The following is an 18,481-nucleotide window of genomic DNA, read 5'->3' as shown; positions in this document are numbered from 1 at the left end:
ATTAGTATTATTTGAAGTTAACTTAACATTATAAAATATGTAGACCTACAACACAAAACTAGTTGAGGATAAATTATTTAAAATTTGGGAATTCCAGCGTTATGGACATGACATTTGCAGTCAAAACTTGAAATATAAATTCTCAGAAAATGCATTAATACCAAAATATTGAAACGTCTGTTTATCCATAGGCTCCTCCATGAAAGGAGTCCAGACATTAGAAAAATATCAGTCTACACATGCGTTTTATATTTAATATTAGGGAAATAGACAGTCATGCGAGACGAAAAAAATCTTTAACTTTTAGGAGGCAACGATTTTTATTTATTTTATTTTTTTGTAATTCTGTGAATTACACTGCGCAAATCGGATGAAGAAGGGTTGGCTCTCCACAGAACATAAAATATTCATTTTATTTTATTTTTCGTGTTCGCATTTAAGAGGAAAAAACAATGTTACAGACGTGACAGTTCTCCGTTATGGACGCGACCGCTCTGAAGCGGCACTAAAAGACTACTTTAAAACTTTCACAGATACCTTACACACACAAAGCCTTTCTTTAAAGTGAATTTCGTTTTGTATTAATTGTATCTTAATTTTAATCAATGTTTCGTCAACCAATTGCCTGGATTTAAGCGCGTGAACTGGAGCGCGTCTCATAAATGAACCGAAACTCAGCATATAAGGTAGCCTATTCACGGACTTGAAAAATATATCTATATTGAAATGTCTACTTGTAAACAGAACAATTCAAAACGAAAGAAAACAGACTGCTCTCTGCTTATGAAATGAAATGTGCATTTCTCTCTGGTGCATTCACTACTGCGAAGATCGCAGCATCGTCAACTTCATCTTGACTTTATTAATAAACAATTAAAATGTCTCCTTGCTATATTTGACATATTCATAATCATTGCTTTTGCCGATTCTTTGTGACAGGTTTTCGGTGCTTTATCGGCAGCGCCGCCGCACTTACATGAACGCGTCACCACCGCATCAAAAACATGATTGTGTGATGAAAACATGAAAAAATACCACATAAACATAGCCTAACTGTTTAGAAAGAAAACACAGAACGAATAGCCTAATGCGCATACGTCCATCTCGCGTAGGCCTATAGTCTTCTTCATGCCATCTTCACCATTAGCCGCTTTTCCACTGGCCAGCGCGAGCACAGAGGCCGAAATCATGCCTCACGGCACTCCTGTAAAAAATAAATCGCTATACAAATATATCAGACGCTGCCATTTAGTCTTTATTTAGAGACTTGGACCTCACACGCGGCTATTGACTGACCACGAACAGGTAATTTAGCCTACTTGCATTTTTCATTCGTTAATGTCTCGCGGTCTTGCTGTTTTTTGTTGTTGTTTGTTTAACAATTAAAACTAAAAGTCTGTTGTAACGCAAGCCTTACTGAACATGTACCGAGTAAAATATTACTGAAAATTGATAAGTAATGCCTTACACTACTGCGTTACAGCAAAAAGTAATATGTTACTGTAATGCATTACTTTTGTAACGCGTTACTCCCAACACTGAAAAGCAATGATTATGAATATGTCAAATATAGCAAGGAGACATGTTGATTGTTTATTAATAAAGTCAAGTTGAAGTTGACGATGCTGACTCGCGATCTTCGCAGTAGTGAATGCACCAGAGAGAAATGCACATTTCATTTCATTTCATAAGCAGAGAGCAGTCTGTTTTCTTTCGTTTTGAATTGTTCTGTTTACAAGTAGACATTTCAATATAGATATATTTTTCAGGTCCGTACAATTAAAACAAAACGAAATTCACTTTAAAGAAAGGCTTCGTGTTTTCTGTGTAAGGTGTCTGTGAAAGTTTTAAAGCAGTCTTTTAGTGCCGCTTCAGAGCGGTCGCGTCCGTAACGGAGAACTGTCACGTCTGTAACATTATTTTTTCCTCATAAATGCGAACACGAAAAATAAAATAAAATGAATATTTTATGTTCTGTGGAGATCCAACCCTTCTTCATTAGATTTGCGCAGTGTAATAGGGTTAATCGTTGCCTCCTAAAAGTTAAAGATTTTTTTTTGTCACACATGACTGTCGATTTCCCTAATATTAAATATAAAAAGCATGTGTAGACTGATATTTTTCTAATGTCTGGACTCCTTTCTGGGAGGAGACTATGGATAAACAGACGTTTCAATATTTTGGTATTAATGCATTTTCTGAGAATTTATATAATTATATAAGTTAACTGCAAGTCTGCAAATTTCATGTCCATAACGCTGGAATTCCCAAATTTTAAATAATTTATCCTCAACTAGTTTTGTGGTGTAGGTCTACGTATTTTATAATGTTATGCTAACTTCAAATAATACTAATAGTAATTTAAAGATGTGGTAGCATTGGATCTGGACGGTATGGATAACGCTGTGAATTGGAAGGGGTGTGTCGCGATTCTGCAGGTTCGTGGATCTGAGTGTCGCGATTTCGGTTTCATATGGCATATCGTTACAGCCCTAGTCATTTTAGAATGTTAAGTTCTACTTCTGTATAGTTATTTTGGTGAAAGTAACTCAAAAGTAATACAGGAGTAATGTAACGCATTACAATTCTGAGACAGTAATATTGTAAGGTAATGAATTACTTTTAAATAACAGTAACAAGTAATATATAATGTATTACAGTTTGGAAGTAACTTGCACAACACTGCTCACTGATGCTCAGGAGCAAAACACCGCATCCACATCTCATAATCTAGAAAAACCTTCCCAGAGGATTGATTCAAAGCTGTTATACAAGCAAAATAATGACTAACTCATTATAAACGCTAAAGGTTCTGAAATGAAAACACAAACTGATGTGGTGTGTTGGTGTCCATATACTTTGGGGCATATAGATAGTGTTCTATAAAAAAAATAGTTTGCTGTAAACATTTACTTCTAAGAGTGTCCTGATGAACGAACACACACATTGATGCATACACCTTCACGTACTGTACAACACTGTTCAACACCACTGTAGACAGCAAGGGTTCAGATAGGCTTCACAGTGTACAAGCAAGCCAGACTTTCCAACTTTCCCACATTACGTATTTGCAGGCCATAAAGGCAAAAATGGCGGAGCTGCGTCCGCTAATCCCCGTGCTGGAGGAGTACAAGGCTGACGCCCGGCTGGTTCAGCAGTTTAAGGAGGAGGTGCAGAACTTGACGGCCAGCCTCGGCCTCCTCCAACAGGAGATGGGAGCCTACGACTACGATGACCTGCACTCCCGCGTGGTTAGTCTGGAGGAGCGGCTACGCGCATGCATGCAGAAGCTCGGTAAGACACACACATACTAATGTTTTCTCAACATGGTCTAAGCAAGCAGGATCCTGGATTAGAATTGTTTGTTCGTTCTGGAATTCTGAGTGGAAACAATAAGCTTAATCTACAACATTTATGGCATAACGTTGATCATCACAAAATGTTTTACTTTAATTTAACCCCCATAACCAAAACGGGATGAGAGCTCAAAATAGGGTGTGGCTTCCTCCTATTGACTGACAGACAGACCGCAGGGCAGGATTTACGCTGAATAGCATGCTAAAGAAAATGGCAGTTCAGGAGAAGCTGTTAATAAGAATACGAAATAAGATCGCTGAGCCGGGACATCTAGAAATTCCCCAACCAGAATTTACCAGACAAGTAAGTAAGGGATCTTTTTAGTTGCACTCAGCATCACTGTCCTTTTCTACCCTGCGAATCTCAAGACCCGGGACACCCAAGTCACTTAGAACAAAGCTATAGAGTAAAAAGCTTTGGGGGTATTGCTGGACTTGATATATATTGCATGTTCAGATATTCATACTACAAAATATCCTGAGCACCATGACATTTTTTTGAAAATGATCAAAAATGCTGGCCAAAAAAACAACAACAAAAAAACACTGGCAGGAAAAGAGTTACACCAGTTACACTTTTTTTAAAATATATTTGACAAATTTGTGCCTAATTTGTATCATTTCATTTGTACGTGTTTATAGGTGATGTTTATGTTTAAGTGTGAACCTTCATGAAAATCATCATTACATTCATACCGCCATACCACCAAATTACAACCTTGTGAAATTCATTAATTGATTTAATATTATAGCCACTACATGTAAACTATAGACATGTTGACATGATTTTAGTTGGAGAAAATTGCTGACTAACCATTTCTGTGTAAAGTTACATCCAATTTTACATGACATCTCAAAAAATTTTGATTTCAAACCATTTACAGTTCAAATAACTTTTTGTTTACTCGTCTAATGTTTTCAAATGTTTCTACTTGTTTTAGAATGTTCAAACGTTCAAAACTAGCGTTACCACAATGTTTGTAGAGTGATAAAACGGAATGTTCCCTTAACATTTGTATAACCAAGAAGAAAACATTTTTAAACGTTTTTTGGAACGTTCAGAGAACATTCAGAAAAAAAGTTTCATAACTTAATGTTAGCCAAACATTCTTAGAACATATTTTTGTCTCTTACTGTATGTCAGCTATTCTCTCATTTGAGTCTGAGACATAGCGGATACTTAAATGAAGCACAACAGAGAACTCTCTTGACAAGTCTCTTGAGCTATAAAAGAGTGAAATTATGCATTCACCATCACAGCTTCCACTTCCCAGCATCCACACACATCGGCATATTTTCTCTGGTGTGTATCATCTTTCTCTCTTCTTCACGCCGAGTTTCTGGAAGAGAAATCTGGCCCAGTTTCACTGTATGATCAATATGGCCTTAAAACAACTCTGATTTATTTCTCTGTTTCACACACACTTGAGCTTCATCCATGTGTCGCTTCTGATGAATATTAAACCTTTACAGGGAAACCAAAGGAATTTCACACGTTCCCATGTAAAATTGAGATTGAGAGATGCATTACTGTTACTTTAAGTGAACGCAATCACTAACATTTACATCAGAAACGTAAAAATCTAGTTCACATCTGATTTCACTTGTTCAAATATAAATCCTCAAAATCCATTTTGATGAAATCACGTGAGAATAATCAAAAACACATGAATTTATAAAACACTCCCGCATGTGCTCACACGTGAAATGCATCTGTTTTGTATGTGACAAAAATGAATCAATAATCATGCACTTTGTTCCATTACATTGTGCAAGAAGATTGCGTAAGACGATTGCGTGTTTTTCTGCAGTTGGACTGAATCAGGGCTTTATTCTAAAGATAGTAGCGTAATAATTTAGGCCTGTGTGTCCCTCTAGACAACAGATTACAGTTCAGTGTGTAAATGTCAAGCGTGTGTGTGTGTGTGTGTTGAATGGGAGAAGCTGAGCAGGAAAATACACCATGATTAATACACTGCTCTATCAACCACACAGGATGTCAAACACCATAATGTTTGACATTTATCTTACGTTTTACCTGTATATTATTCTCTCTCTGTCATAGAAACAAAAAACATATGTGTTCTCATATATTAACTATGAAGATATGCATTCACCAGCTCAACCCCTTTGTATTACTGTATGTCAACATAACAGCAAAAAAGACTATTAGCTTTCTTAATACACAGATCTTATTGTGAGCAACTAAACGTTCCTAGCCGTTCTAAAGCAGCTTTGTCTTTATAATCTTTCACACAAATGTATTTGGGTTGAGGTTGCCATTTCATGTTGACTTAAAGAAATAAAACACTGAGGTGAAAGAGAGGTAGAAAAACACAAGCAAATGTTTCTCTCATTCTTCGCCGTGAAAGATCATAATAAAGCTCAGTGTGACTCAATTAAAGTAATTTAACCAGAACCTTCACTCCAAGATATAAGATTACAACAGTAATTATGACTGTATCAGACTCATCATAACATCACTAAACTCATTAAACGTGTGTGAATGTAGGCTTCTGGTTAGAAAGTGTGTGTGAGCATGAGTGTATGCGTGTAATTAAATGTGTGTGTTGTGTGTATTGCAGCTTGTGGTAAGCTGACCGGCATTAGTGATGCAAACACTATTAGAACATCCGGGTCTCGGTTCGGATCCTGGATGACGGACCCCCTCGCTCCTGAAGGGGACACTAGGGTGAGTAAAAACTACATACAATTTTACATATATTGAGTTACTGTTGCCTTTCTATTAGCTGAACCAGTCTGGCTATTCTCCTCTGACATCAACAAGGCATTTTCACACACAGAACTGCCGCTCACTGGATATTTACTCTTTTTCGGATCATTCTCTGTAAACTCTAGAAATCCCATCAGCAGTTTCTGAAATATTCAGACCAGCCCATGTATCACCAACAACCATGCCACGTTCAAAGTCACTTAAATCACCTTTCTTTCCCATTCTGATGCTCAGTTTGGATCATCTTGATCATGCCTACATGCCTAAATGCATTGAGTTGGTGCCATGTGATTGGCTGATTACATATTTGTGTTAACGAGCGGTTGAGCCGGTGTAACTAATAAAGTGGCTGGTGAGTGTATAAAGAAAGAAAGATATATAGCACTTAAATGTTTAATTTTCCTATGGGAAAAGTTGAACTTAAACATTTGCATGTATATTTTGCATTTCTCAGTATTTGGTAATGAATACAAGTGTAACTTTCTTCTATAGGACATACAGGATTCATTTCTGATATTCTTTAGAATGCAGATAGTGGAGGATATGTGGTTAATTTATGCCTGCAGTAAAAACCCACGAGCACATAGCTGCAGGCAGCCGCTTTATAACCATGTTGCTTTAAAACCATCAAGAAAAAACACAGAAAAACAAACCTCAAGGCCGAGCCGTCATACACAAATGCAAATATACACCGCTTGAGGAAAAACTCACGTTCTATTTCTGTGTACACAGAAAGAAGTTAAACAGCACAATCAAATTCTTCGTTCTTATGCATTTGCAAAGAAAATACTTCATCTAAATATCTAGTCCATCATCAGGATCAGTACAAATATTTAAAAGTCTTTCATTCGAATTCAGCTTCAACAAATTAAATCTAAAAATATATTTGAATAAAGACAAAACACTTCCTTTTACTGTATACAGTAAAATAATATATATGGGAACATAATAATCAAAAAAGAACCAGTATATACCAAGCATTCATTTAATAGTCGGACATCTGTGGAGTTGAAGCCAGGTCACTAACACTCACAGCGGCACAAGGGGAAGATAAGCGAGGCCAAATAATTTCCCACTCATCCAGACATGAAGTGCTCCGGCGGGGCTCGTAATGGAGGGCGCAGGGGGGCTTCTGATAACGGGTGGAGGTTAAAACACCGCAGACTGTGCTGGATGAAAGAGGACCGCTGGAAATGAGCGTGAGATGTTCCTGATGATGGCCTGTGCCTAATCTTTTCTCTGGCATTTGTTAAAGTGTGAAAATCTGGTAATGTTGTGTGGCTCATGCAAGTCTTCGATTGGCATTGCAGAAGTGTGCTATAATTTTTTACCTGATTAGCTATCGGGTTACATGGCATTGTGTTTAAAGATCCGGGCTGGTTACAAATGTTAATTGAGCTCCAGTGGCCAGAAACGTAACCCCAGGTTGCAAAAGACTGTTCCTGAAATAAATATCCTGCAAGCGGTTTTACATTAAAGTGTGGGCTAAATGACAAATTGGCAATTAGCAGTTGGCATCCCAGAGCTGCATGCTGCATATGCTTTAACTGGTGCATTTATAAGAAGTTTCTTAGAAGTTTTATGGTGTTATTTTGGTGTTAGACAAAGGATGAACGTCCTCAGCTGATTCTTGGCACTTATTTCCACTGTTACGTCTAACTTGGGGGTTTATAATCGCCACTTCTGCGCAGGACTCGCTCACAGAGAGTATGTTCTTTGTAAAGCTTCGGAACAGTGTGTATTGTGAAAAATGTAGTTAAAACATAAAATCGAATCAAATGTTACTAATGCAGTAATACAGTGAACAACTGTGGCTAGATTTCAAAAGAAATGGTTTGCAGTATGTTCCAACATGCAGAAGAGAGTGTGTATGTCGATTTATACAGTAGATGTTGCGACTGCCTCGTGCCTCCTATAGAGAGCATACAGACGTCCCGCTGGGACACGAGGCTCTGGAATATTCCATAAGCGTGACTGCTCCCTTTCCATTCGCTCACCGAGAGACAAAAGCCCCAGTCATGCTGGGAATTCTCCACGGAGAGTCGGCTTTTCTCAGAAAATAGCTTTGCCAGTTCTCGATGAGAAGTTCAGTATCACTTGTCCTTAGTTTCACAAGCATCTCTTTTGTTTAAAGTGGAGCCAAATGACATCCAGCTCTCCCTCTCTGGATGTAATGGGTGGAGCTGCACCTCTGTGGACCTAATTGGCGGGGCTTGACCTAATTATGTTCAGGGATAGGCTTATAGCAGTGTTAGGGTGTGGCTAGACCTTCAAGCTCCACCCACTGCCTCTGCAGTGAGCAGCCTCTCTTTTATCTGGCCATTAATGACATTGAAACACAAAATCTGGATAGCTGGATGGTGAATACAGAGTTGCATGCTAAAACAAGCAACTAAAAAATGAATAGAATTACATCTATGATGTGAAAAACCTATTAAGTGTTCACATGATCTTAGTTTACATGTCTACATCTTCGTCCGGGAGAATTTCAATTTAACATTATTGCTATATAGCCGAAAAATGAATGTATTAATATTTTCTATGAATGCATTAAAAACAAAATACAAACTAAATATGTATTTGAAATATGCTACCAGTGCATTTAGGCAATAAATGTACAGCATGAACATTTTTATTCGTTTTGAGACTTGCAAAAGATTGTGTTAATAAATTATTATTGTTTTTAAAAGATTAACAACAGTTATCTAAATGTTAAAACAGGGGAATGGAGTATATATAAAAAAAATTATAATAAAAAAAACAATAACTGGTACCAGAAAGTATTGTACTTAAATTAATTTGCTTTATAAAATAACAACTTAATGACTATTTGATATTTAACTTTATTCTCGAAGGCCATCTTATATTATGAATAAAGTCAAGTCAAATTTATTTGTATAGTGCTTTCAGGAAATACATATTGTTTCAAAGCAGCTTTAAAGAAAATTGTGGTAACTGTTTATAATATCTTAATGTCATATAGTTGCATTTAGCAGATTAGAGCTGGTGTAGTTATACTTAGCTATAGTTTACATTTACAAGCAATCATTCATTTGAGATTTGTTATATAGTAGATATTACCCAAAGCATGTATAAGGTATGTATGCAGGACAGTAAAGCTAGACAAACGTATACATCCGATTTCATACAAGGAGCTTGTGTGGCATGCAGCAAACTTTAGCTGTGACTGTATTCACATTATAGTTTAGTTCTCATAAAGTAGTGCTTTAATAGTGCCAATTGTGGAAGGAAAACACATCTGATACTGTCTGACATTTTGCAAAGAATTATAATGGTACAGCAGACTGGAAAACATAAAAGAATAACAAATAGTATAATATAAAACTACACAAGCAAATAAAAAAATAGCCCATTGCAAAAGCTCATACCAGATCTTTGATTTAGAAACAACACATATTCACCCAAGAATACCCAATTACAAACCCAAAATGCCATTAAAGTGATGCTTTGCACAACCTAGTTCCTCTGAAACCCATAAACGCAATTATAAATCAGACTGGTGAATATATAACCTTCCTTCACACCCACAGACCCGGTTTTAGTGCTTCCCCCTCCCCCTCTTGTTCTGTTTTTCTCACACTTTTGGGTTGGAGGCTCTTGTTCTCAAAGATTGATGAGACCGTAGGCTGTATGTGTGAGACAGAGAGTGTGGAGAGAGAAACGTGTGTGTGTGTGTGTGTGTGTGTGGGAGTGAACAATAAGCAATATCTCAGAGCAGTTTTTTGACTCTTCAAAGATAAAAAGCTTTGGCAATGCACTGTGTAGCTGTCAGAGATATCAAGTAGAGATGGATCAGCATTCAATGTCTACCAGAAAATTTACAAATCCACAAAAAGTGTCCTGGCATCACGTTTAGCAACACTAACATTTACTCTGCAAATACACTATTACCATCAGAAAGAATTATTTACCATGTTTTACAAATCTAAATGTTTACTTTTATTAACATTAAATGTATAGATATTTTAGAGATGCACTTATATATCGGACAATAATCGTTATAATCCTGAATTATTGGCTATCGGTATCTGTGGAGAAATGTAGTATCAGTGCATCTCTGATAGGGTTGGGAATCGAAAAAGGATTCTGTGAACATCAGATCAGGTCAGGAATCGGTACTTGTTATAACATTTAAAATTTGATTCCTCTCATCGATTCTTTTGTGTGCATTCAAGCGCAAGAAGAACTGGCCACTGTTTTCTGTGCTGCACACACATCCAAAGTTAGCGCACAGAAAAGGAAATTTTAAACCATTCAAGCACAAGAAAAAAACATGCTGTTTTTTTTTTTGTTTTTTTGCAATTGAACGAACAAAATATGTCAAAATATACCCGTAAACACAGTCGGTTATGTCTTAAGTGAACATAAACTGTTTAGAAAGAACATGTGTAACAGTATATTTGATCTGTGCAGCTCTTAAAGTGACAGCAGCCTAATATTCCTCCTGCTGTCTCTATCATAACTTTAATCAAACAAAAGACAAAGAGAATATTCACACACTGTTCTTGACTGAATAACTTTTGTAACCATATTTGTAATGTACATTCTATTCATAAAGGGCAGTGTTATTTATCTGTAACTGAATACCTGAAAATCTTGAAACACTGTTTATTTTCAATCGTATCTTGTGTGATTGCTATTTATTTATTTGTTATTTTTTAATTACTGAGTGTTATCTTCAATAATGCTTGAAATGTATATTAGTTAGGCTAGTTGTTTTTGCTATGGTATTTATTAACCATAGGCAAAAGTTCCTTGTGTAAGTGTTCTTCAGCCTCTTGATTTTTGTTCAGGGTATTCAACTAAATGTTTTGCAATAAGACTTAAAATAAATGTGTTTTTTTTTAAGTGAAAGGTTTTTTTTTTTTTTTTTACCTTATTGGAACCTAAATTAGGAATCGATACACAAAATCGGAATCGTCAAAATTCAAAGGATACCCAACCTTAATCTCTAATAAATATAACTATTAACTGTAAGTGAGTTAGTACATTTATTTATATAGCAGCACATATAAATACAGAAAACCTGACTGAATTGATGAACAGAAATAACTAATAATATTCCTTGTGTTGCTCACCCATTGGCAACTACATCCAAACCTAAAGTTTTACATGGAAAACTGAACAGAACCTAGCCCAAAAATCTGTTTACAAGTTCTGTTGGGCTCGGAGTGGAAAAGAGACCTCTGATTCTAGTTCGGAGCTGGCAGAACATTTTATACTTGTAAAAAATATAGGTTTAATGGTGTTAGACAAAGGATGAACGTCCTCAGCTGATTCTTGGCACTTATTTCCACTGTTACGTCTAACTTGGGGGTTTATAATCGCCACTTCTGCGCAGGACTCGCTCACAGAGAGTATGTTCTTTGTAAAGCTTCGGAACAGTGTATATTGTGAAAAATGTAGTTAAAACAATAAAATCGAATCAAATGTTACTAATGCAGTAATAAAGTGAACGACTGTGGCTGGATTTCAAAAGAAAGGGTTTGCAGTATGTTCCAACATGCAGAAGAGAGTGTGTATGTCGATTTATACAGTAGATGTTGTTGACTGCCTCGTGCCTCCTATAGAGAGCATACAGACGTCCCGCTGGGCCACGAGGCTCTGGAATATTCCATAAGCGTGACTGCTCCCTTTCCATTCGCTCACCGAGAGACAAAAGCCCCAGTCATGCTGGGAATTCTCCACGGAGAGTCGGCTTTTATCCGGAATGATCTGGAATTATCCCCATAGGGTTCGTAATGCCTGGCACACAGTTACTTCCTGGCTGTCAATTTTCACTGCCTGCGTTCTGCCACAGCCAGGGGAAGGATGGACACCTTCAGTCTAGAATTTAATTAAGACCTCGCTGAACATGTCCTGCTGTGCTGGCGAATTATGCCAGAACAAAAAAATCCAATGAAAGCACAGACAGAATAAAGAACAACTTGACCCACTTTGATTAAATAGACTGTAGTGTAAACTATACTTGAATTTTGATTCTGTGAATGTCAAGCCAGAATTTTGACCATTTTATACTCTGTTAGACAAAGCTTTGTAACTATTTGTTACTAATGCTAGTTAAAGATACATTTATATTGATTGACTGGACAACATCAGGCAATATAAGGATATGTTTATGACTCCCAGTCAGAGAAAGATGACTAACTATCAGACGACTAACTAGTCTACCAGTTTGTTACCCGTACTAGATCTATCTATCTATCCATCCATCCATCCATCCATCCATCCATCCATCCATCCATCCATCCATCCATCCATCCATCCATCCATCCATCTATCTATCTGTCTGTCAAACTTAAAGGCTTTTTAAGCAACAACACTTTTTGAAATAAGACTTTGTCAAGCCAACATTCAAAGTATGTTTTTAATAGGCATTCAGATCCGTAGTTCCTGTTTACTATCTCATATTTAATTCAAATTCAGTTCAAAATGATTCACAACCCTGAGGAACATCATAAAAATATTAGATTCACGTACATTCTGACTCAAAAACATCTGCTGCATGTCATGCTAACATCCGACAGGGAAGGTTTTAGGAGACATAGTCCAGATGAGCAAATACTAAAAATGACATCTTCCAGATGAAAATTAATGCAAATTTGGTCAGCATACTTGTTCTACCAGGGATGTGTCTCATTAACTCAACAGCTTGTATTGTTAGTCATTTATATGAATTAAACATTTACTCTCTCACTTCTGTTCAGGTGTGGTACATGGACGGTTACCACAACAACCGCTTCGTGCGGGAGTACAAGTCTATGTTCGACTTCATGACGTCGGATAACTTCACGTCTCACCGGCTCCCGCACCCTTGGTCCGGGACGGGTCAGGTGGTCTACAACGGTTCCATCTATTTTAACAAGTTCCAGAGTAACATGATCATCAAGTTTGACTTCAAGACCTCCACCATTAGTAGGTCTCAGCGTCTGGACAACGCAGGCTACAGCAACACCTACCATTACGCCTGGGGAGGACACTCCGACATCGACCTCATGGTGGACGAGGGAGGGCTCTGGGCCGTGTACGCCACCAATCAGAACGCGGGGAACATCGTCATCAGCAAGCTCCACCCCCTGACCCTGCACATCATCCAGTCCTGGACAACCAATCACCCGAGGCGTAGTGCCGGGGAGTCCTTTATGATTTGCGGGACGCTGTACGTGACCAACGGCTACTCAGGAGGGACTAAAGTCTACTATGCCTACCACACCAACTCCTCAACGTACGAGTACATCGATATCGTTCTGCAGAACAAGTACTCACATATCTCCATGCTGGACTACAACCCACGAGATCGAGCCCTATACGCCTGGAATAACGGACATCAGGTCCTGTACAACGTTACTCTTTTCCATGTCATCCGCTCGGAGCAGCTGTAACCATGGAGGATGTAGTTTGGGGAATCTGAAAGGAACAGAAAACTGAACCCAAAACAATCCTTTTTGAATGTTCTTCAACAGATTGTTACAACACTGCAAAAAAAAAAAAAAAAAGTTCTTCCTCAGTATTTTTGTCTTGTTTTTCAGTATAATTATCTAAACGCTCTTAATACAAGATACATTTAGATTCAAAATGACACTGGAAGATAAAGTGTTTTCTGAAAAAATGATACGTTTTCACTGAAAATATCTGCCAATGGGGTAAGAAAAAAAAACTTGTTTTCCCTTTGAATTAAGTTTAATTTAATTAAAATTCAATTCAAAATGATTCATAACCCAGAGGAACATCGTAAAAACATTAGATTCATATATTCTCTGAATCAAAAACATTTGCTGTATGTCGAGTTAAAATCCGACAGGACAGGTTTTAGGAGACATATTCCAACTGAGCAAACACAAAAAATGACATCTTCCAGATGAAAATTAATGCAAATTTGGTCAGCATATCACTGGAAGATTTTTGCTCTTGTTTTAAGCATAAACTCACTTCATTTTGATCATTTTGTCAGAAAAAACGACTTCTTGTCTTGTGTCATTTTGCATTTTAAGTAAAAGTATCTTGACGTAATAATGTTTAGATTTTTTAAACCCAAGACAAGACAAACATACCAAGTAGAAAATATTTTTGCAGTGAAAAAAATACTATGCTGAATGAAAACTGAACCATTTAGAGGACAATAGACATGTGAATGGAAAATAAAACACAAGATGATGAACAGATGCCAAAAAAAAAATGAAATAAAGCCACGCCTTTCTTTTTTTACAAAAAACTTCATTTTAGGACAGTGTCCAGTCAGATGTTTTCCAGTAGCACTGAAAAGACACTTGTCCATGTTTTTCTGCACACTGAAATATGGAAGAGCATTGGGATTTAGTTACGGACTAGTAGCCCACATGGAATACCCAACCCTTTCCTCATAAACAGAGTGTGTGCAGGAAAACAAATGGTGCTTCACTCGGAAAACTAACTCGTCCACAACCAGTCTGTGCACTACCATAAGTCCAACTTGTGTATTTTGCAGAGCTAATTTCTTTAGATAATCCAGAAAAACAAACATGATTGGCTGAAGGCGCTGACTGTTGAAAGTTGTTGACGTTTGATGCTGTTGACGTTTAAAGGACTCCCGTGAGATTTTACTTGAACTTCTCTGCGATTAAGTTCTCAAGATGTGGATCATATCATGATATTTTTTAACGTCCTACATGTATGTAGCACCTGAGAACAGACCAAAGCGTGCTATTAAAGTTAACAAGAATTCAAAATTCACCCTCTTTACTTTTCATATCATTTTTTCTTAAATTAAAAGGGGTCTAGGGAGTTTTTGGGCGCTGGAGATGTTTTGACATGCCCTGATATATTTGTGCTTATTTCAGTTACTTATAACATTATAATGGCTAAAGTCTGTATTCAGCAACAAACTCTAATACACTGTAAAAAAGTTTTTACATTGCTTTAACTCATCAAAATAAGTTAAGCAATTTTCAATTTTTTTTATAAGTTCTACAAGATTCAACTCTTTTTTTTTTGTCAGTTTAATGTAATTTAAGTTGAAATGACGTAAACCTCCAAGGCAGTAACTCTTTCTTTTTACATTGTACAATAATATGTGAGCAGCATGTATGACCATTTGAGCATATCCATCATTTTAGTAATTTTCACAATGCAATCAATTCCTGATGGATAAAGTCTTGTCCAACATTTTTTTGTCATTGAATATCCTGTTAATTGCATCAGTAAAATGGGTTGTGAACATCCTTTCATGTTGACTTTAAACCTTCTCTGGTGAGAATATCACAATTCAGGCTACCGATACACACTTTGTTGTGCTTGTAAATGGATGTCAGCTACATCATGGCTGCTATGATTCACCAACTCCATGTAACAGATGTGCAGGTTTTGTTAGCAGATGGTTCAGGTACAATCTTACTCCGAGTTAGTCTCTGTGCTGGTGAATTCTTGTAAAATGACTCCTTTAGTTTTGCATGAGCAGTTTCTACATGCGCAGGTGTGCTCAATGGAATGTTTACCTGTATGATGGGTTGGGGTTGGTTATAGTCTTTAGAAAAAAAGATGCTTGTTCCTATCTGGTTTGTTTTGAGTGGCTTGTTTCTTAACGCCCATTCATGATTTTTGTAGATTTACAGTTTGATGTTTTTTTGTAATATAGAACTGTCTGCTTGGGTGATGCTTCAATGTCTTTGTTTTAGTTTGATGGTGTTATACATTTCTGTCACGAAAACTAAAAAAAGATTGATATCAGAATGTTAAATGTCTCTAAGTCACTTAGAGGACATGACACAAATATGAATATAAAACTATGACGTCATTGAGCAATCTAATATGTAATGTAATCATTTTAACAAGGCTCATACGGTCTTATAAAGCTAATTAGCTAAACCTAATTCCAGTTTTTATTCTTTATGCGCTTCGCTGGATGTGTGTTGTACCCACAATACGATGATTCTTATCAATAAAAGGGGATTTATATCCTGATGTCATCATTTTGTATTGATCTCTGAGTTTGTTTCATCATGGGGTCAAGGTTTCATCCCTGTTGAAAGAAACTAAAAACTAGCTGTTTAGCTAGCTAAAACCTCCTTGATTAACCAGCTTCAACAGCAATATAATTTTGGTTGATACATCAGCTGAGTGTTGATAGAACAGGCACATAACTGTTATTCAGTGGCGTAACACAACTGATCAAAGTTTATAGCTTTCTATTTCCTATTTTAAGCCCGTTTGACAAAAATTAATGACTATTACTGTTATCATACAGTAGAAACCACAGTCGAAGCCCAGCAGGCACAGAACGTTTTCACAATGTTGTATTTTGGTTGCAATCACAGTAAAACATTTTAAAAACATCCTAGCTACTACTGAATGCTGATAATATGAAAGTTGTTCATACTATTTACAGAAATCATATAGCTTTAATTCATATATCCTTTACATAAATGACAATGGCAAACTATTATGACAGAAATATAAGGCAACACTGAAGCCTCATTTTTAATCTCAGTCACTAATTTTCTTTCATTTATACCATACCATTTTATTTCAATATTTTGCTTTGAAAGACACGCAGTAAAAAGTACCAGGTTGGATGTGGTTCATAAAACATTGCAAAAGGACATGCTAACAACATCATAACATTTCTGCAACATTGTAAATTAACATATTACACTTGCAAAAAACTTGTAGAGACCAAAACAAGCATTAGAATGTCCTTTTCACAACAACAACGTTTTTACAACATACTTGAGCCTACGTGGGGCATAATGTAGCGATGGCTAGCTCAACATTGCTGAGCATATTGCTAGTTTTTGTTCTTTCTGTTGAGGGACCCAATTATATTAAAATGAAATACTTTGCAGACACTTTCCAAACCAAAAAGTGTAAGCCTACACAAATCACATTACTGCCATCCACCAGGAAAGGAAGCAATTACAAAATGCTAAACTGGCTAATCTAGTTTTTTAAAGGGAAAAAAGGCAGGAGTGAACATTGTTTTGTTACTATTACTGTACGAAGTATAATATTATTGATGTTTTTGTGGAGAGGAATATTAAGATATTAATACTATAGAAACACTTTGGAAGGGACATTGAATTAGCATTGATTTGAACTTGTTTTTCAACAACAAAATCGCTATTCGATCCTAAATTAAGATGGTAATTTTATGCCCATGTATAAATCTTAAATTGCAACAGAAAATAGCTATTGATACATAATGTTTTTTTCTATTTAATATACATTAAATTTTTTTATAATATTATATATATATTTTTCCCTTTAAATATATTAAATATATTTTTATTCTCATTTAGTATATTTGTATCTAATAATTAAATAATATATTTTATTTAATATATTTACTATATTTTAATTTTGTAATATGTATGTGTAAGAATATATATATATATATATATATATATATATATATATATATATATATATATATATATATATATATTAGGGCTGGGGAAAGATTAATCGCGATTAATCGCATCCAAAATAAAAGTTTGTGTTTACATAATATATGTGTGTGCACTGTGTTTAATCATGTTGTATATATAAACACACACATGCATGTATACATATAAGATTTTTATTTATTTATATATAAAATATTTATATATAATATAAATTCTAAATAAATATATACAGTATATACATGAAAATATTTCTTAAATATAACACACACATAGGCCTATATGTGTGTGGGTGGGTGGGTGGATGTGTGTGTGTGTGTGTGTGTGTGTGTGTGTGTGTGTGTGTGTGTGTGTGTGTGTGTGTGTGTGTGTGTGTGTGTGTGTGTGTGTGTGTGTGTGTGTGTGTGTGTGTGTGTGTGTGTGTGTGTGTGTTTATTCATGGATGAGATCAAGTCCCGTCCAATATTGTTCAGTGCTGAGGAAATACTTCACATCTCTGAAGTCAAATGAATGGCAAATGCAGTTACGATGTAGCTGTTTTTAAATCCCGAGAAACAGTTTCACCTAATGGAATTGAAATAGGCAGTAATGCAGATATCATCACATGAATATAAGAGACCTGAGGCAATGACCCCTCGTGTCCTGATGAAAATATGATGGGATTTGGGCAAAAAGCATTAGACATTCGGAATGAGTAACCTTCATCCCTCTATCTCTCTGGAAACAGCAGGGAAAAGTCAAGCGCTTTTTTCTGTCTCTTTCTTCCTTTCTTTTTCTCTTTCCTTCTCCACTTAGATATATTTTTATCTCTCTCTAATGTGACTTTTCAAGTGTAACAATAAATGTTCAAACTGCTAATTGCTCCCTTCCCCTTTTTTCTCATCCTTCCCCTCTCTCTTTCCCCTGCAATCTGTCCATACTGTCATCCTCTCCCCCTTCCCTTTCTCTCTCATTTGATGTTTCAATCGATGAATAAATGATTGTTTCTATTCTGA

At 36.3% G+C, this 18,481-nt stretch overlaps 1 protein-coding gene across 2 annotated transcripts in view; it reads left to right on the top strand.

Moving 5' to 3' along the window:
- olfm1b (olfactomedin 1b) overlaps window positions 1–16,055 on the top strand; it is a 33,240-nt gene extending 17,185 nt beyond the window's left edge. For both annotated transcript variants that reach the window (XM_077194296.1, XM_077194295.1), the window contains exons 4-6: window positions 3,075–3,294; window positions 5,942–6,048; window positions 12,819–16,055. In XM_077194296.1, the coding sequence (XP_077050411.1) occupies window positions 3,075–3,294; window positions 5,942–6,048; window positions 12,819–13,493 (1,002 nt within the window). In that variant the 3' untranslated portion in view covers window positions 13,494–16,055. The remainder of the gene's footprint in view (window positions 1–3,074; window positions 3,295–5,941; window positions 6,049–12,818) is intronic.
- Window positions 16,056–18,481: the final 2,426 nt, after the last annotated feature.

The sequence above is a fragment of the Siphateles boraxobius genome, unplaced genomic scaffold (assembly GCF_051911475.1).
Source record: "Siphateles boraxobius isolate OS27281-9 unplaced genomic scaffold, OSU_SipBor_1 11, whole genome shotgun sequence".
Lineage (NCBI taxonomy): Eukaryota > Metazoa > Chordata > Actinopteri > Cypriniformes > Leuciscidae > Siphateles > Siphateles boraxobius.
This window is presented reverse-complemented; position numbering and strand designations above follow the sequence as displayed.